General features: G+C 40.2%; 1 protein-coding gene across 4 annotated transcripts in view; it reads left to right on the top strand.

Moving 5' to 3' along the window:
* Positions 1-16,825, top strand: part of LOC136421362 (transcription factor RFX4-like) — a 68,178-nt gene that overhangs the window by 39,201 nt on the left and 12,152 nt on the right. For all 4 annotated transcript variants that reach the window (XM_066408605.1, XM_066408604.1, XM_066408606.1 and 1 more), the window contains 11 exons: positions 1,433-1,494; positions 2,747-2,830; positions 3,338-3,374; positions 5,395-5,571; positions 5,790-5,953; positions 6,836-6,936; positions 7,372-7,430; positions 9,211-9,355; positions 10,865-11,077; positions 12,513-12,632; positions 12,994-13,137. In XM_066408605.1, the coding sequence (XP_066264702.1) occupies positions 1,433-1,494; positions 2,747-2,830; positions 3,338-3,374; positions 5,395-5,571; positions 5,790-5,953; positions 6,836-6,936; positions 7,372-7,430; positions 9,211-9,355; positions 10,865-11,077; positions 12,513-12,632; positions 12,994-13,137 (1,306 nt within the window). The remainder of the gene's footprint in view (positions 1-1,432; positions 1,495-2,746; positions 2,831-3,337; positions 3,375-5,394; positions 5,572-5,789; positions 5,954-6,835; positions 6,937-7,371; positions 7,431-9,210; positions 9,356-10,864; positions 11,078-12,512; positions 12,633-12,993; positions 13,138-16,825) is intronic.

Here is a 16,825-nt window from a genome sequence, read left to right as displayed (position 1 = left end):
TCGGCTTAAGAGACCACATGTAATGCACAAAAAGATGCAGCAATTTAGAGCCATGTTGACTGATCCCATAGTCTCGCCCTCCTCCATCAAAACGTAGAAATGCAAAATAAAAACATAGAAATGCAAATATTTCACGGACATGCAGCCACTTCCTCATCAGTCGATTTTTTAATCATCGTGTAATCATTGGCTGAACTGGTAATTGTGATTGACAGTTAGGGTCGGCCTAATGTTTGCCACAATGGCCTCGTTTTCATTCTATCATGTCCGCCGCGTGAGAAAGGTGTCTTTTCAATTTTTGTTCTTTCAAGAGGTAGGCCAAAAGAAAAATTGCACGATAGGAAAGAATTATTCACTAATTACCTCGGAGTCCATGAAATGTGTCATGGAGGTTAACGGGAGATGGCTAACATTTTTTTTTTACGCACTCGAACTCACGGCAATCCATCATTGGTTACCAGAGAGTGGTCTGGTTTTGATGAATGAATTTTGAACACATTCATCTTAAGAACATGTAGTATTACTTGAATAAGAAATGCATTCATACTGTTCATGAGCCCTTCACACTCCGTGAGACATTTTCGCGAATGTACTTTCTGATTTAGTGCTACGCCAAACTTAGCACGCTTTTGTAATTTTGCTCTCTTCAGAAGCTAATTGTGATGAAGTGAAGAAAACGTAATGTTGGCTTCTAGTCTATTATATTTTTATTGACTCTAGCTTTCTTTTGACCAGAAAATTTTGACCGTGTGTACTTCTTGCGTCATGTGAGAAGGGCTATATCTAACGCATCCTAGCGTGTCTTGAATTGTCCTGCCACTATCACGGCCAGAAAAAAGGCGGGAAAACAGCATCACCAGACGACAGTGATGTTTTTCTTTGGTCGATTTTCTACTCAACAAACACTTAAAGACCCAAATTTTTAGTGTTTTATGAAGTTATATTTCTTATGTGTCTGACAGTTGTGTGTCTGCTTGGCACAGGTCATATATTTAGAGGCGCAGGCCGTCTCTACGCAGTAACCGTCTATTCAGAGCTACCATCATTATTGTGAAAATACTATTTTTCGACAAAACAAGAAATGAATATGTAACCATGTATATCTTGAATACAAATGACAGCTATGTGCATGGACACGGCAAAATCTGTGCAATGTTAGGGCGCATGCGATGTTTCAGCTTAAATTTTGGGGAGCAACGCCATCCTGACATATATCGCCCTCCCGACATATCTTTCGGCGGAGGAGAAGCATGCTCCCCTAGGAAAATTTGGAAATCTCGACCCTGCATTTTGAGGGCAAATTTTGCTGGTGGAGTAAGCTAAGTTGAGGACAAATCTATTAGTGAAAAGATTTAGTGGTCCTAAATGTGTAACATACTACCTTAATTATGATGCTGTTCTGACTCAACAAGGATTTTTCCTTTCTCAACAGATCATCCGTCAACAGTTTCCACAGCTAACGACAAGAAGACTGGGAACTCGGGGACAATCAAAGTGAGAAATTTCAGTTCTTGATTCTGGTTTGGAATCCTCAAGAGTTGATTACTGTCACTGTGACAGTGATTTTCTCAGATTTTAAACGTCTACTCTCATAATATTGCCAATGTTAATGGCAATTTATCAAGTGATAACAATTTAGCCAAGGAGTAGCCCATGATTTTTTCTCAGTTACTGTCCATGTAATTAGTTATAGATGACTTTTGCCATATACATAATTGTATGCTAGGTGTTTTTATTGACTCTCTAGTCCTGCTATCAACAGAATATCGCAATTTTAATACACTGCCAAAATGCGCTGAGCTCAGAATAGGGTTACATAAAGCTGCCAGGAAGACGCTAATATTTCAGTTATATACAGACCTTTATGTCATACCCCAGGGCCGTGAAAACATTCAATACGGGTGTTCCGCATACTAATGTATGACACAGGCTTCCATAGAATTTTTAGAATACATTTCGAGTGCGCCGAGTGCGCCACTGTCGAAAATTTGAATACCGGATTCGGTCGTTGGAATTGCGGCTGTTACAGTTTTTGGTTTGAGGACACCAACTTTTCTCCACTTCTGGCGCATTTCGCATTGAAATGTGTGTTTTTCCGGGTGGGTAATTTGACATAAGTAAAATACAACACGGTGTATTCCGCATCACCCTCGGTCCCAGACCTCATGCTGGTCAGATAGCGCTCCAGCCTACGGGCAATCCGTCCCGTGGTAGGGGTGGTACCTCGAGCTAGATTGAGTGATATACACCGTGTTGTATTCTATATTCTATATATTTATTATATGGAACATATATCTGAGAATTTCCGTTTCATTTGTGGCGTGTGGTGTTATGTTCTCCCACAAGGCTCTCACCTCTCCTGATACATGTCAGCGACCCTAAACGTTTGTCCTCGTTGTTGTAGAATACATGGTTTAATCCAGGCCTTCTCAAGAATATGTTGAACACCTGGATATCTTAAGTGTACATACCTCGGAAATAACTCAACTGATGCTAATTTTGAAATAACTCAACTGATGGTATATTATGAAAAATTAGTAGATCTCTTTGAATTCATTTGTTTTTAATTTGGGGCTATCATTGTTAGTGGAGGTATCATGAGAGAAGTCAGTAGTTACTTGCAAAGGAGCATGTATTTCAGACATTAACTATTTTCTCTATATCTCACATGCTCTCCACAACAATCCTTTTATTACTAGTAGTTCAGTGTATAACATGTGTTTCTTTCACTAATTGGTTCTTATAGATACCATTACTATGGCATTGCTGTGAGAGAATCCTCTCTGTACTATGATATCATCTACTCAAAGAAGGGAGCTGGTGGATATGAGTAAGTACATTTAAAATTTGTATTTTATGCATGAAAACCCCTTTCCATCTTATTATTACCTTTGCCGAGAAGGTTATGTTTGATTTGTACAGTGTTCGTGTGTGTGTGTGTCCGTCCGTCGGTCTGTAAACAGTATAACTCAAGAATGTGAATGGATTGTCTTCTTACTTGGTATGTGGGTAGGTCTTCTTGAGATCTCGAAATGATTAGATTTTGGGCCCCCTATATAGTGGCTTGCTATGGTACTGCAGCAGAACTTTCGGGTTTGATATCTCGTGTTCTGGACAATTATTATGTAATAATGGTCATGATTTTTGAATGGTAGGTAGCTCTTGGAAGGGAACTATGTTGTGTTGGTTTGGGCCCCCTAGCCCACTGCCTGGTTGATGTTCAATGTTTTCAGTCAATTTTATCAGTATTCAACTCCATATTCCAGTCCACAGTATGTTCATCCTTACTGTTGTGATATGTACAAACTTAAAACTTCACCCCTTTTTGTTTCTTCAGAATGGGTGACCCTGCAAAGAAAGAGGCATCTAAGCAGGTAAGAATATTCGGCTAACCTACAGTATTGTAAGTACCATTAGATTTATCGATATCATCTGGTCCAGGAAATCCCAAATTAAGTGTGGGAGCATGAAAAAGAACACACTATAATTCCACCACGATAAACTTTGCTAAAAGACATTAACCTTAAGTTTTTGACTGATGTTTTACAAATTGTGTCTCAGTAATTATGTAAATTAGGTCCTCATTCTCATAAATTATATTCATAGATCATCCATTCTATCCAACTAACACAAGTTTTCAAAGTCTTTATGATCAAAGTCTTATTTAGGATAGAAGGCTATTATTTGAATAAGGCCTAGATCTGCATGATTTTTGTCTAATCATGTTAACCTTTTCTTAACTTCCAAATGCCACAATACGCTGAAATTCCCATCATTACTTTGATGAAATGTGTACATGTAATTGAGGTTATATTTTCAGCAGCGTTTGTGTGGTTGGCTGTTTGTCTAATCTGTCTGTAAACATTAGATAACTCATGACAAGAACAGCTGGATGGATTGGTTTCATAAGGACGTGATGAAAACTTAGAAATGGTTAGATTTTGGGCCCCATAGCGGCTTCCCTTGGTACTGCTGTGGAACTTCTGGGTTTAGTCTCTTGTGTTCTAGACATGCTATGGTAACGATTTTTTTGGCAGTAGATAGCTCTCGTGCTCGTAAAGAAGTGACATAAGTTTGGGCCCCCTAGCCCTGACATCAGGAATTATACAGGGGCGTTTTGTCAAAATTTTCCGTCTCAAGAAGGGAATAATGGATTTTCATGATTTTTGGTTTGTAGGTAGATTTAAATTAATAGATAAACATGTACGAAATGGAATTCAATTTATGCAAAATAGGAGTACATTTTGCATGATTAATGAGAAAACTGTGTCACAACAGTTTTTCAAGGTATCTCTTGTTCCAGGCATGACAATTAGTCTTGATATTTGGGTGGCAGATTTTGACCTCAGGACAAAGTGGGGCAGGTTTGGGCCCCCTAACATTGAATTAAGAACTGCAGGCAATTTTTGCAAAATATTCCAATGAGGACAACTGAAGAAAGGAAACTTGGATGTGCATCATTTTAGGCATGCAGGTAGCTTAGCCAGAGATGTTCACAATTAGATACATATTATGCAAATTAGGACTTTGAATTTGTATATTCAAGTAGGAAATTCTATAATTTCATTGTTTTCTATAGCTGGACTTCAACAAAATGTAACACATGTAATTCATGACAGGTGGAACATAGATACTAAACATGCTAATGAGTGACTGATATGCATAACTACTACAAAAATGGCAAAGTTGCTTAATGGTAAATGATGGGAATTCTATTTCTATGACATGTATATTAAGTAGGTTGAAGGTGAACATCACCATACATACATTATGTAAATGTGTGAGGCATTTGCATTAAATCTACAAAAGCTCAAAATATTTCATGGAAGTATGATGTTGCCGAACTCAAGTTTGGTAGTATTTTGCAGGTGGATGATTTTGGTATACATGTAGTTTACGGAGTTTGCTGGAAGAATGGCAGGGAAATATCTGGTGCTAAAACAGTCAAACCACAGACTGAGGGCAGAGCATCGCATTAGTTGCATGCAATTTATTGTTCACTTTCTAGTACCTGTAACAGTTTTCCCTGGTTATCGCCATTGATTTTCTTCAAAAATATGAGAACCAAATAATGAAATCGGCCTGCCTTCATGCCAATAACATCTGGTGCACTTTCAACTGATCTGCAAATTAATACTACTACAGTGTAACTACTGTACGGAAAGTACATTTGTAGCTAGAGAAAACAAATCCTCACCAAGAGCAGCTCCTAAGTGCCCGGATTTGACAATTTACTGATAAAACTCTCAGGGGTGGACTTCAAAAGTTGTATTGTGTTTTAAAGTATGTAATGAAAAATGGTTACCATAGTAATGTTGTGCATTGAGTACATTTTTGGAGAGATGATAGGTTGACTGTATGCTATTAGCTGTATGTTTGTTGCCCTTGCTACAGACAGTGGCCTACTCTCCCAGGTCTAAGCTTGGCACCCTCCTCCCAGAGTTCCCCGATGTGAAGGATCTGAACCTGCCCAGCTCCATCCCACAAGAGAAAGTATCAACCTTCATCATGATGTATCGCACCCACTGTCAGCGCATCCTGGATACTGTTATCAGGGCAAACTTTGATGAGGTACTTACCTGCCGCAAAATAACACTGAACTAGCGCTAATGTATCATGTCTTGTGTGCTGAAGCTTTTCTTCTGTTTACATCTTTTTTGTTCTTCATGGCCATTGCAAACCTGTTCTGAAGAGAGCTTGCTGCTATTTTGCAGCATTGTCTGGGGAAATCAAATTGAAAACTTTAAGTCTATTTAATGTAATTTAGGCCCTGGGTTTTTTCCCTTCAGGTACAAAGCTTCCTGTTGCACTTCTGGCAGGGCATGCCTCCCCACATGGTCTCTGTGATTGGCTCCCAGACTGTGGTGAACATAGTTGGTGTGTGCGACTCCATTCTGTACAAGGCCATCTCCAGCGTCCTCATGCCCACTGTGCTGCAGGCTCTGCCTGACAGGTCAGTATCACGATCTCTTACAGTAACGTCCTCATGCCCACTGTGCTGCAGGCTCTGCCTGACAGGTCAGTATCATGATCTCTTACAGTAACGTCCTCATGCCCACTGTGCTGCAGGCTCTGCCTGACAGGTCAGTATCATGATCTCTTACAGTAACGTCCTCATGCCCACTGTGCTGCAGGCTCTGCCTGACAGGTCAGTATCATGATCTCTTACAGTAACGTCCTCATGCCCACTGTGCTACAGGCTCTACCCGACAGGTCAGTATCATGATCTCTCACAGTAACGTTTCTCCAGTCTATTATGTTCAGTGGGCAAAATTGTGGGTGATAAATATGTCTTTAATGTAGAAATGTCCAGATAATGAATTTATGCAGTTCTCAGTTCATAATCATAACTTATATGAACCTTGCTTGCGTGCATGGGAAATTGACTGAAATTTGTAGCATGGGAAAGGGTCATGGGAGGATTCCAAGCGAGCTCGGCGGAGTGAGTGAATGAGACACACTTGCTGTAGTTTAGTAATAGATGCTGTAATAGTTACATGTATGTTAGGATTCCACCAGGCCTACTCTGTGACCATTGCCTGGATGACTTTCAATTTGTTTGAGTTGCAAAAGAGGGGCTGTCCCAATAAAAACAGCAAGCAGCTCAGTGGTTGCTGCAAAACTATCTCAGGTGACCTAAATTTAACTTAAATCCATAGGGCAGGTCTCATGTAACTGCTGTAAAAACCTTGAAGTTCATATTTCACAATTTCTTGTGTAGATGTCTACAAATATTGCATATCGTTTGTCTCACAAAAGATACACAGCAATACGAGTACCGGTACGCATAGTTGTAATGAAGCCTATATTCTAAAGCCATGATGTTGTTTTCTAGTTTGACACAGGTGATACGCAAGTTTGCCAAGCAGCTGGATGAATGGCTGAGGGTTGCACTGGAGGACCTACCGGACAGTCTATGCCAAATGAAGTTTGACCGTGAGTCAGTCAGTCATTCAGTGTGAGCCAGTAAAAATAGATTGAGCCATAGATATATCAAATACATGTAGTATACATCCTTGGCATGTTTTAAAGCAAAAATGTCAGATGCTACCTTTAGTGACTTCCCAATCTCCATCCCCTCATTTCAGGTTACAGAGTAGGGAAGTTGCACCTATATATATGTACCCTGGGTCGGGGAGATTGGTATATTATATAATTAGAGCCCTCGCACCGAGGCAATGCTGAAGGGTCAGGAGCTGATGTTTAGTGAGGGATTAGGGTGTCTACAATGGGTTGCATTAGCAAAGTTTATTCTATTCTTTATTACTGCTGTAAGGTCATCTCCAGCCAAGCTTGATTCAGTTTACCAATTTAGAGTTAAGAAGAACTTGTTGATATCAAACTAAAATAACTTTGTATTGTTTGTTGCAGTTGCCAGAAGATTCTCTCAAATGCTGAGGAGACAAACATCTCTGAATCATCTCTGTCAGGTAGGTTATGTGTGTCTGTGTGTGTCTGTCAGGTAGGTTATGTGTGTCTGTGTGTGTCTGTCAGGTAGGTTATGTGTGTCTGTGTGTGGGTTTGTTTGTTGTCAGCATAGCTTGAGAAGCTGTGGATGGACCTGTATGAGCCGTGAATAATTTCATCAGATTGGTTCAATGACTGAACAAAGTTTACAATAATGATTATCACAATATTATCATATTTTCCAACAGCTGACATTTTGATGACCATCTGTCATCTTTTCAATTCAGACTGGTTAACTGTTTTACTTTGCACTACAGCTAGGTGTCACTGCTAACAATGCAGTCCCAATACTGAGACAATCATTCGCAAATGTAAAGTATATGTCACTTAGTTTATTACATACTATTAGATTTTGTTTTGCAACAGTACATGACAAGAACCAGGGAACGAGAGTACACAGTAACACATTAGACTGCCATTGTGGAAATCTTGCCCACCTCTAACAGTCAAACAGTTAAGAGCATAGGTAGCAGGAGCGCTACAGTCACCCCAGCCAAGAAATTCAAGTACTGCACTTTAAAGAACTGGGAAGGAAGAGGGATGTACTGATTCTAGTGTGAGGTGTGGCCTCACTGTGGCGACATGCGAAATTTAAAAAGCAGCCGAGAACGTAACAATTAAATTCAGAGAATGACAGGTTAACTGATGAATCCAGCTACCGAGGCCCTCCGACAAATCAAGTCAGATCACTCATGTCACTGTTCTTGTACGCTGTGCAAGGTGGCTTATAATGCCTGTCGCCAAATTCCGTTACCGTTTGAAGTAAAACGTTCCTGACATGTGGAACGTGTTGTGGGAAAATGAAGAAAGCATCGACGGTGCCCGTAATTTGGCTCATATCAAATTATAAAGGCTGGCCACAGCAATTTGTACATTGAAATGAGAACAAATTTTTAGCGTTATTTGTCATAATTCTTTGTGTGATAATGGACTGAAGGCCATATCTTCCTCAAAGTTTGCTCCAAACATAACCAGGTCAACACATCGGCATTGGACATATTAGTATAATTTTGCAATTAGCTACTGCATGCCATTAACGTCCCAATGAATAATGCACAAGTTGCCATGACGATAATGACGTTCTACTGACTCAACAAATGGGTTGTTAATGAAGGGCTGAGGCATGTGGTCTGGCCGAGGTTTTTTTTTGTTGTTGTTGCTTGGACACTTTTTTATTCTTAGCACTCCATAAGGCACATGAAGCCCAAATTCGCTCTAAAATTACCTGGATTGAGCAAGGGGAGAAAAACACTGCCTATTTCCTCAGGTTGGAGAAGGCATGCGCAGTGCGCAATGTAATCTCTAGTTTTAGGATGGCTGATGGTTCAATAATTACCGACCAAGCTGAATTACTGAACCAGCAAACACTATACTATGAGGGGGGTCAAAAAGAAACCCCTTTTGTATCATGATGGTAGGTTCATTTCTGTATGAAATGAGTTGAAATTTGGCGCACATGTAAAGGATCATCTCTTCTTGAGACTGAAGTATCTCAATTTGTTGTTCCATTTTTATGAGCAACTGAGTTGACTTCAAGTTGATCACACCCATGGAAGTCTGTTAGAAAATAACACTCTCCTCTGGTCTTGTCTCTCCCTTTAAGTACTTATGGTACATCTAATTCTCACCTTATTGTTGAATTATTGAGTTATTGCATTCCACTATTAATAGTTCCTACGAAAGAAGATTCCATTTATTAATTTAAGAATGATCATGACGACTATCAATGATGTTTCCCAACAGGCCTCTCGAACAGTTATCCATAGCAGTGACATCACATCACAGATGCTGGAAGATTGGCGAGCCATTGATATCATCAGTATTGTGAAGCAGACACTTTATACCATGGAGAATGGGCGTGAGCAGGAATTTACACTCATCCAAAAATGTAAGAGATGTTCTCTGTTTGGTACTCTGCCCCATCAGCAAGATGGTGTGGATGTTAAGTTATGCTGTGCTTATATGAACAACAGTATTCTAATACCTCCCCCCCATCATCGTACATTTTTGCGACGCTTCAGGACATATTAATGTAGATACTATTTACTAGTTAAAAAAAAAATCAGTGTATCCCGGTATGCCAGGTTGGTAATTCTGGAATGCTACTCACACGCGCAGTAGTAACAAGTCCAAGATTCCACGCTAGGTCAGAAAAGATCCCCCGGGAGGATCACCCCCGCCTCCTCCTCCGCTGTGATTGGGACTCCCGCAGGGTTTGGCAAATTGCCTCTGGCTGCACTGTGACGAGGAATTCAAAAGTCTTTACTGTTCGCCAGAAACTGTTGTCAACCTGTCATTGTTGGATCTTGTAGACAACATGTCATTGTAGGATCCGACATACGCTTTCTAAGTTGCCTTAATGACTTAATCTTTACCAACACACCTTGACCAATCGATCGCTTTGAAACTCAGATTCGAATCAGCCATGACCCAACAAATTGCTTCCTAGTTTCCTTTAGTGACTAAATCTGGCAAAACAAACTCACCAGTGAGATGCTGGAAGCTAAGGTGTTTTCAGACTGACAATTTTGGCACTTTGGAAGTGATAGAAAGCAACCGGCGTTTAAAAAAAATAGGTTCTACTACTTTTCTTTAAATATTAAATCGCGGTCACTTTCTATCACCTCGGAAGGGCCAAAATTGTCAATCTGAAAACATCTTTTAAAAGCTGACACCTTCCAGCATCTCACTGGCGAGTTTGTTTTGCCAGAAATAGTGACTAAAGCAAACTAGGAAGCAATTTGTCGGGTTATGGCTGATTCGAATCTGAGTTTCAAAGCGATCGATTGGTTGAGGTGTGTTGGTAAAGCCGTTTGTGTTTCCATTTTGTTACTGTAGCGCTACTGTTGTTTCCACCACGAACTTAAAACCACAGTGAACACTCCTTTTTTTCTCTACCGCAAAATTAAGTTCCCCCAAACTTACATGTAAAGGCATTTACATTGAATATTATGTCGTGGGATAGCCTTGTTTGTATTTGTTTTGGAGTGGCACTAGTGAGGTAGCCAGGAGTTAAAGATTGAAGTGAAACTAGTTCGGTAGTTGTTACACTTGAAAAGTAACACATGTGGCCTTGAGTGTAGTTGTCTAGTCTGCTACACGAGTGTCACTTTGTGCACTTCTTGAATACAAGAATAAAAGACTTGTTGTTGGCTGTGACTGCCATGTTTTGTCGCTTCAATTCTCGTTACAATGTCTATTTTGAAAATGTTGTTTTTTTACACAACCTTTTTTCCCCCTGTTGCATCAAATTTGGAGTCTGCAGAGGATGTCATCCATAGCATTTACTTGTTGCATGTGTAACCTGAAATTTGGTATGGAGGTTCTTTGGATGTATTCACACAGCAGTTATCATTTAATGATTGATATGACCATCCTTCCTGCCATGTCCCCACAGTATACAAGGAGTTTGAGACTTTGCTAGAAGAGCAGGCACCCATTGAAGCTTACACAGAGTGGCTGGATCAGCTGGTGGACAGATGCGTAGTGAAACTGAGCAGTCACAAACCTGGCAGTCTTCGCCGAATAGCCCGTCAGTTCCTCCTGATGTGGTCTGGGTTTGGAACCAGAGTCATCCGTGACATGACACTGCACAGCTCACCCAGCTTTGGTAAGACCTGAAGTGTCACAGTCACTGTGGTGGTTGATAGAGGAATACGTCAGTTTTGAGACTGTATGAGATGGATTATAATGTTTGTTTGGTCAGCTTCAATTTGTGCCTGAATATTGTTACCGTCAACTGCTGTGCGTTGGCTGCAGTATGATGACCTCCATTGGGCTTCATTTAAGGGTTAATGACCCGCCCCGGGGTGTATATGGTGTCATAACGCCTGGACATGTGCTATAACCACCAAATAAAACCACTGAGTGAGCGAAGCTTTGCCTTGCCCCCCAACTGCTGAAGCATGTTCCTGGGCGTCTTCCCCAACTTCCCATGACCCAAACACTGACTCTAAGTCGGCGTCTGACAGTTCCTCGACGAAAAACTGTGGTACTCTTATGGCGGACGTTCGAACGCGTTCTGCGAACTGTCGCCTGATCTGGGCCGGTTCCACTTTGACGGTGGGGTTGTGAAAAATATTGTTTTTAGTCCTTCCGTTTGAACTTTACTTGAATTGAATTTTTTTCCTTTTTCATGAACTCTACAATTTTATGTATTGTAAGTACATTTTTGGGAATTTTAAGACAATAAAGATGTTTAAACAAGGTTAAGTAAAAGATTCATCAAAAAGATACCCCCATCTACAAAATGCAACGGTTTTGTTATGGCATGACATCAATAAGTGGTGTGTTATGGCGTGATAACAGACCACTTATTGTGGGCAATGGAGGCTTCTGATTGGTCGACGCCATCTGGCCATGTGATAATATGTATTGAAATGGGTTTTAAAAGATCTTACCAAGGTTTTATGTTGTATACCTTATTGTTTATGCAAGGCACATGAAATAATCTGCATTGTATTCAAACATGTGGCAGAAACTATGTAACTGAGGAATATTGATAGATGAAAATAAAGACCTAATTTGCATAATTAGATTAAGACTCCTAATTATATTTCCAAACTGGGAAATGATCATGGCAATTTCATACGTCTTGTGGCATTTGAGAGTTATGTGAAGGTGAACATTGTTGAATATGTAATACTAAATAATAATAGTATGCAAATGAAGACCTCATTCCTATGATGGATGAGAAAATGCTAAATGATAAATTACTGTCATATTACTTTGGACAACTGCTATTTGTGTGGAGAAGGTGATCAGCTGATACAATTTATGCAAATGAGGATATTATTTGCATAATCAATGAGAAACACTCATTGTGATCAGTCATTAAAGATTAATTTTTTTGGTTGCTGGCAAAGGTATGAGGTTGTTGAACTCTAGTTCTAAATTCAATGCTGATGTCCAATGAAATGTCTATAATGTACAGGCTTTTTCTACATGTACATTGCAGCAATTGTTGTTTGATGACTGTCCAACCAGATACTTGCATTGGTTAATTGTCTCCAATAACCAAAAGATGTTTTGTGTAACTCTTACAGGCTCATTCCATCTGCTGCACCTGATGTTTGATGACTATGTGATGTACCTGGTAGAAAGTCTTCAAGCTGGTGAACACTCCTCACAGCTGCTTCAAGACATGAAAGGAGAAAAAAAGTCAGGTATGCTCTGTGACAATAGACCGATCCTGTCGAACACCATATCGAACATATAGAACCCCGTTCTATTTCGAACACCTCCGCGCATACCGAAGTCTACTGTAAATACTACGTTACTGTAATGTATCAGGTCCAGGTTTGGGTACTGATCCTCAGGACCTGGAATCGGACATAGGCATGAATATTCTGTGCTGCTACCCCTACTTGTAGCCATAGGTTTTTCAGAACTCGAGATAGAAAAACCTGAAATTCTGATGTGGTACCAAGGAAAGCTGCTAGGGGGCCCAAAATCTAATTATTTTTGCTATCAGTAAAGACCAGTAACCACTAAACATACTCATCTTTTCCTACCATCTCTCCACAGCGTCTAAGGACTTGGATGATCCCGCCCTTCCCAATATCCAGAGCTCAATGGTTGGCATGGAAACGAACCCCCAGCTGTCTGTCATCTTGGATAGACAGCCCTCGTCTCCCAACATGGATGGCTCCCCTTTGCAGTCCCCCACAGGTAACACAGACTTCTAGTTCATACTGTTCTCAGAACTTGGAACTTTTAATTAGTATTTAGTTCCAGCCAATTCCCCACATTGACTGCAAGCTTTCAAAATGCCTTCAGTACTACAAACATTCTGCTATTTTTTGCCTCAGATTATACCATAAAGAATATTAACCCTTCAAAAATACATTTTGAATTTCAGATTATTTATTGCTTTAGTTTGATTTAAAGTTTGTTAAAGCTTTATTGCACTGATAACCTGATTAAAATGTCATGATTTTTTTTTTCGTGTTTAAATATTATTGCATCCCGAGCAGCAAAGTTCTATTTGCTGATTTCACACTTCCCAAGATGCACCGTCGGGGTGTCGTAACAGCCGGTACTGCCGATTTTGTATCAATTCTTTTTAGCGTGCGAAAGTAAGATTCTAAGAACTCCACACGCTTATCGGTAAGCGCTGTTTATTCATGACCTCTGATCGCCCAAAAAACACCACAGCGCTTATTATCAAGGTCTATGAAAGGAAAACATTGCCGGATTTAAAGTAAACAGTTTTCCCAAGCCGTGCGGATCGGGATAGGCCGGGTTCTAATCCCAGGAGCAGCGTACTCGCCCCTTCGGGTTTTTACACAGTTGACAAAGGGTTTGTCCGTTTTTTGTCTTTTTCCGATTGGGGTAGCTTACGATCCTGTCAGCAGTGCAATTTTTTCTACTGCTGACAAGATGATCCTGTCAGCATTGCAAATATTTCTTCTGCTAACAGGATGATCCTGCCAATAGCCTTATAACGTTGGGTAACATAAATTCGCGGGGTACTTAAATTCGGGATTTTTCGAAAACGGGGTATTTAGGGATATGTGCTAGATGCAACATCAGCAATACCGCTAGAAATGCAAACTTGACAGACTAACGTATTCAGAACACTGTCTGAAAAGCTTCGATAAGCATGCATTAGAAGTTGGCTACGTCAAAAACTCTCCGTTCCTTATTGTCACAGTCTGAGGGCTTCGTGGGAGAATTATACTTCTACACATAGTTGTTCGCTGGTTTATAAGACAAATGTCACATCCGCTTCCTGCTCAACACAATTATTTACAATACAACTTATTAGAATCTCTTTTGCTAACCTACAACTGGACTCTAAGTGTGATTAATCATCAAAACGCCTCTTTGTTGCTACAACCAATGGCTACGGCACTACGGTGAATTTTCCCGCCACCATATTCGTTACCCAGAATCCTGCTATTCGGCAGACGACAAACGTTTGCGAGGAACACTTTTTTGTCCAAATGTTGTGTGTGATAGTGGACTGATGGCGATATTTTCCTCAAAGTTTGCTCTTAGCACAAGCAGAAACACATGGACATAGTAGTATTACCATTTCTACGGCATCCAGCTAACGCCCCGATGAATAATGTGCAAATTTCCATGACGGTGGGGATCGACTTTGAGTAACGTTCTACCGACTCAACACACGGGTTGTTCCCGGAGGCCTGATGTGTGCGGTACGGCTGTTTTTTCGTGTATTTTTTTTACTTGGACACGTCTATATCCATAGCACTCTCCTCAAGCCAAGGATGGAACGAATAGCTGCTGTATAAAATGTAATTAGCGGTAAGATATTCAAGACGAATCTTCTCTCCCGAATTATTGTGCCCCCCTGTCCGACAGCACCGTCATTGTGCGTGCGGCGGACGGTAGTTTCAAGTTGAAATATTATTGTGTCAGCACCACTAGAGACAAAATCTACCATATATATGATTAGTGCAAAGATAGTACATGATACTGACAGAATAATAGAAAAAAAGTTTATTGTTCTGCTAGATTCTGCTAGATTGATTTCAGTCAACCATTATCGGAAAAATCCCGAATCTATGTTACCCAACGTTATAGGCGTAGCATATTTGTTTATGTTTTTTTCGATTGCCCTGAAAGAGATCAAGAGACTACTTTTCACAGACATAGCAATATTAAAGCTACCCCAATCAGGAAAAAGGCAGAAAAACAAACCCTTTGTCAACCGATTCAACTGTTTAGTTTAAATCCGGCAATGTTTTCCTTTCATAGACTTTGATAATAAGCGCTGTGGAAAACATTCTGGGCGATTTGAGGTCATGAATAAACAGCGCTTACCGACTTGAAGCGTGCGGACTTCATTACATTCTTAGAATCTTACTTTCACACGCTAAGAAGAATTAACACCAAATCGGCAGTACCGGGTTTTACGACGGGCCGATTTCTCAAGCTTCATATTTTGACTCTTGCAGTACAGAGAAGTGTTTTGCAAGTGAATAATACTATGCATGACACTTTTTGATGACACCCCAGGGGAAGCTTTAATGGTGTATTGTGTGCAGTCTGCAAGAATTCTAGGATTTTGTTCAAGAATGTGTCCACAGGAATTTTTAGTCCAAAGGAATGTTTGGATATGTTAGTCTGCCAGCAACTGTCCACAGAGAGTGCAAAGGAAATGTAATAGTGGGTCATACAGGTCATACTGGGGGCATTCCTCCTAGAAAACTAGGACAGTCAGTCATTATGTCAGCTAGATGTATCTGCGTACATGGCCCATCCAAGACCTCAGATCTTCGGTTATCCGTAATATTGTTAACTTCTTTTCTTAAACAGTGTGTTGCTGTTCCATTTAATATGTATTTAAGATGTCTTAATGATGGTCTATATAACTGTAGAACATTTAATGTCCTTTATCTGGAAATGGGTCATAACTGCATCAAGTTTATACTAATAATTAAAAGTAACACTTCTGATCAATGCTGCAATTACGTACTAGAGACAATCTAGATGTTATAGAAATGAAATGATGGGTTGTCCTTTTGTATTGTTGTCTGTAGATAAACATATCAATATTGGACAGCACTGTTTACCTGACCTAACTTGATAAAAAGTTAAGAATCTTTATGACTAGCTTTCAGAACCATCAGGGAACATCCTGTCGACTGATATCATATACTTTCAAGTTAGTTGTTTTTTCCAGTCTTGGTGGAATTGCTTACAGCTGCACCCCCACCCCGAACACTAGTTGTAATCCATCCATCACCCACATCTGGAATTGCATTGACCCAGTTTTTTCTCAAGAAAATTCTAATACAGGCCAAACCCCATGCATGCCCTTGGGGCCCAAAAAGGGTAGACAGCCCAGGCTAGACAGGCCAGGTAGACAGCCTAGTTTTTCTGCAAACCCATAAAATTAATGTTTATGCTGAATGATAACGTTACCTGTCTTTGTGAAAGATAATAAGAATCTGTATGGTTTCATAAACACTTTAAAGTGCTTATGACACCAAAATACAACATTTTCTGATTCCGCCACGACTCGAAAAAGGCTTTTGATAAGCAAAGTGAGTCAGTGAGTTGTAACAGTGGGGTTCAAGCACTTCCAACTGACCAGTCTAATAACTGGTCTAGACCTTTTAGCCTAGTGGTCAATGCATGCATGCCTTTGATCTGGCTGCCCAGTTTCGGCACGGGTTCGATTCCCGGGGGCCGGGAGACTTTTCTACTTGCTTCTTTGTTTCACAGTGCATAATCATCTTAAATTGATTTTCAGTTCCGAACTGACTGCCGTGTTCACTATGACATCATGAGTGGAAATTAACCGGCAGCAGGAATTAAGAACTGGAAAACTTATAATGATTTGTAATTTTGATGTTCAATAACATTAGAAGGGTTATATATATTT

The sequence above is a fragment of the Branchiostoma lanceolatum genome, chromosome 16 (genome assembly GCF_035083965.1).
Source record: "Branchiostoma lanceolatum isolate klBraLanc5 chromosome 16, klBraLanc5.hap2, whole genome shotgun sequence".
Lineage (NCBI taxonomy): Eukaryota > Metazoa > Chordata > Leptocardii > Amphioxiformes > Branchiostomatidae > Branchiostoma > Branchiostoma lanceolatum.
This window is presented reverse-complemented; position numbering and strand designations above follow the sequence as displayed.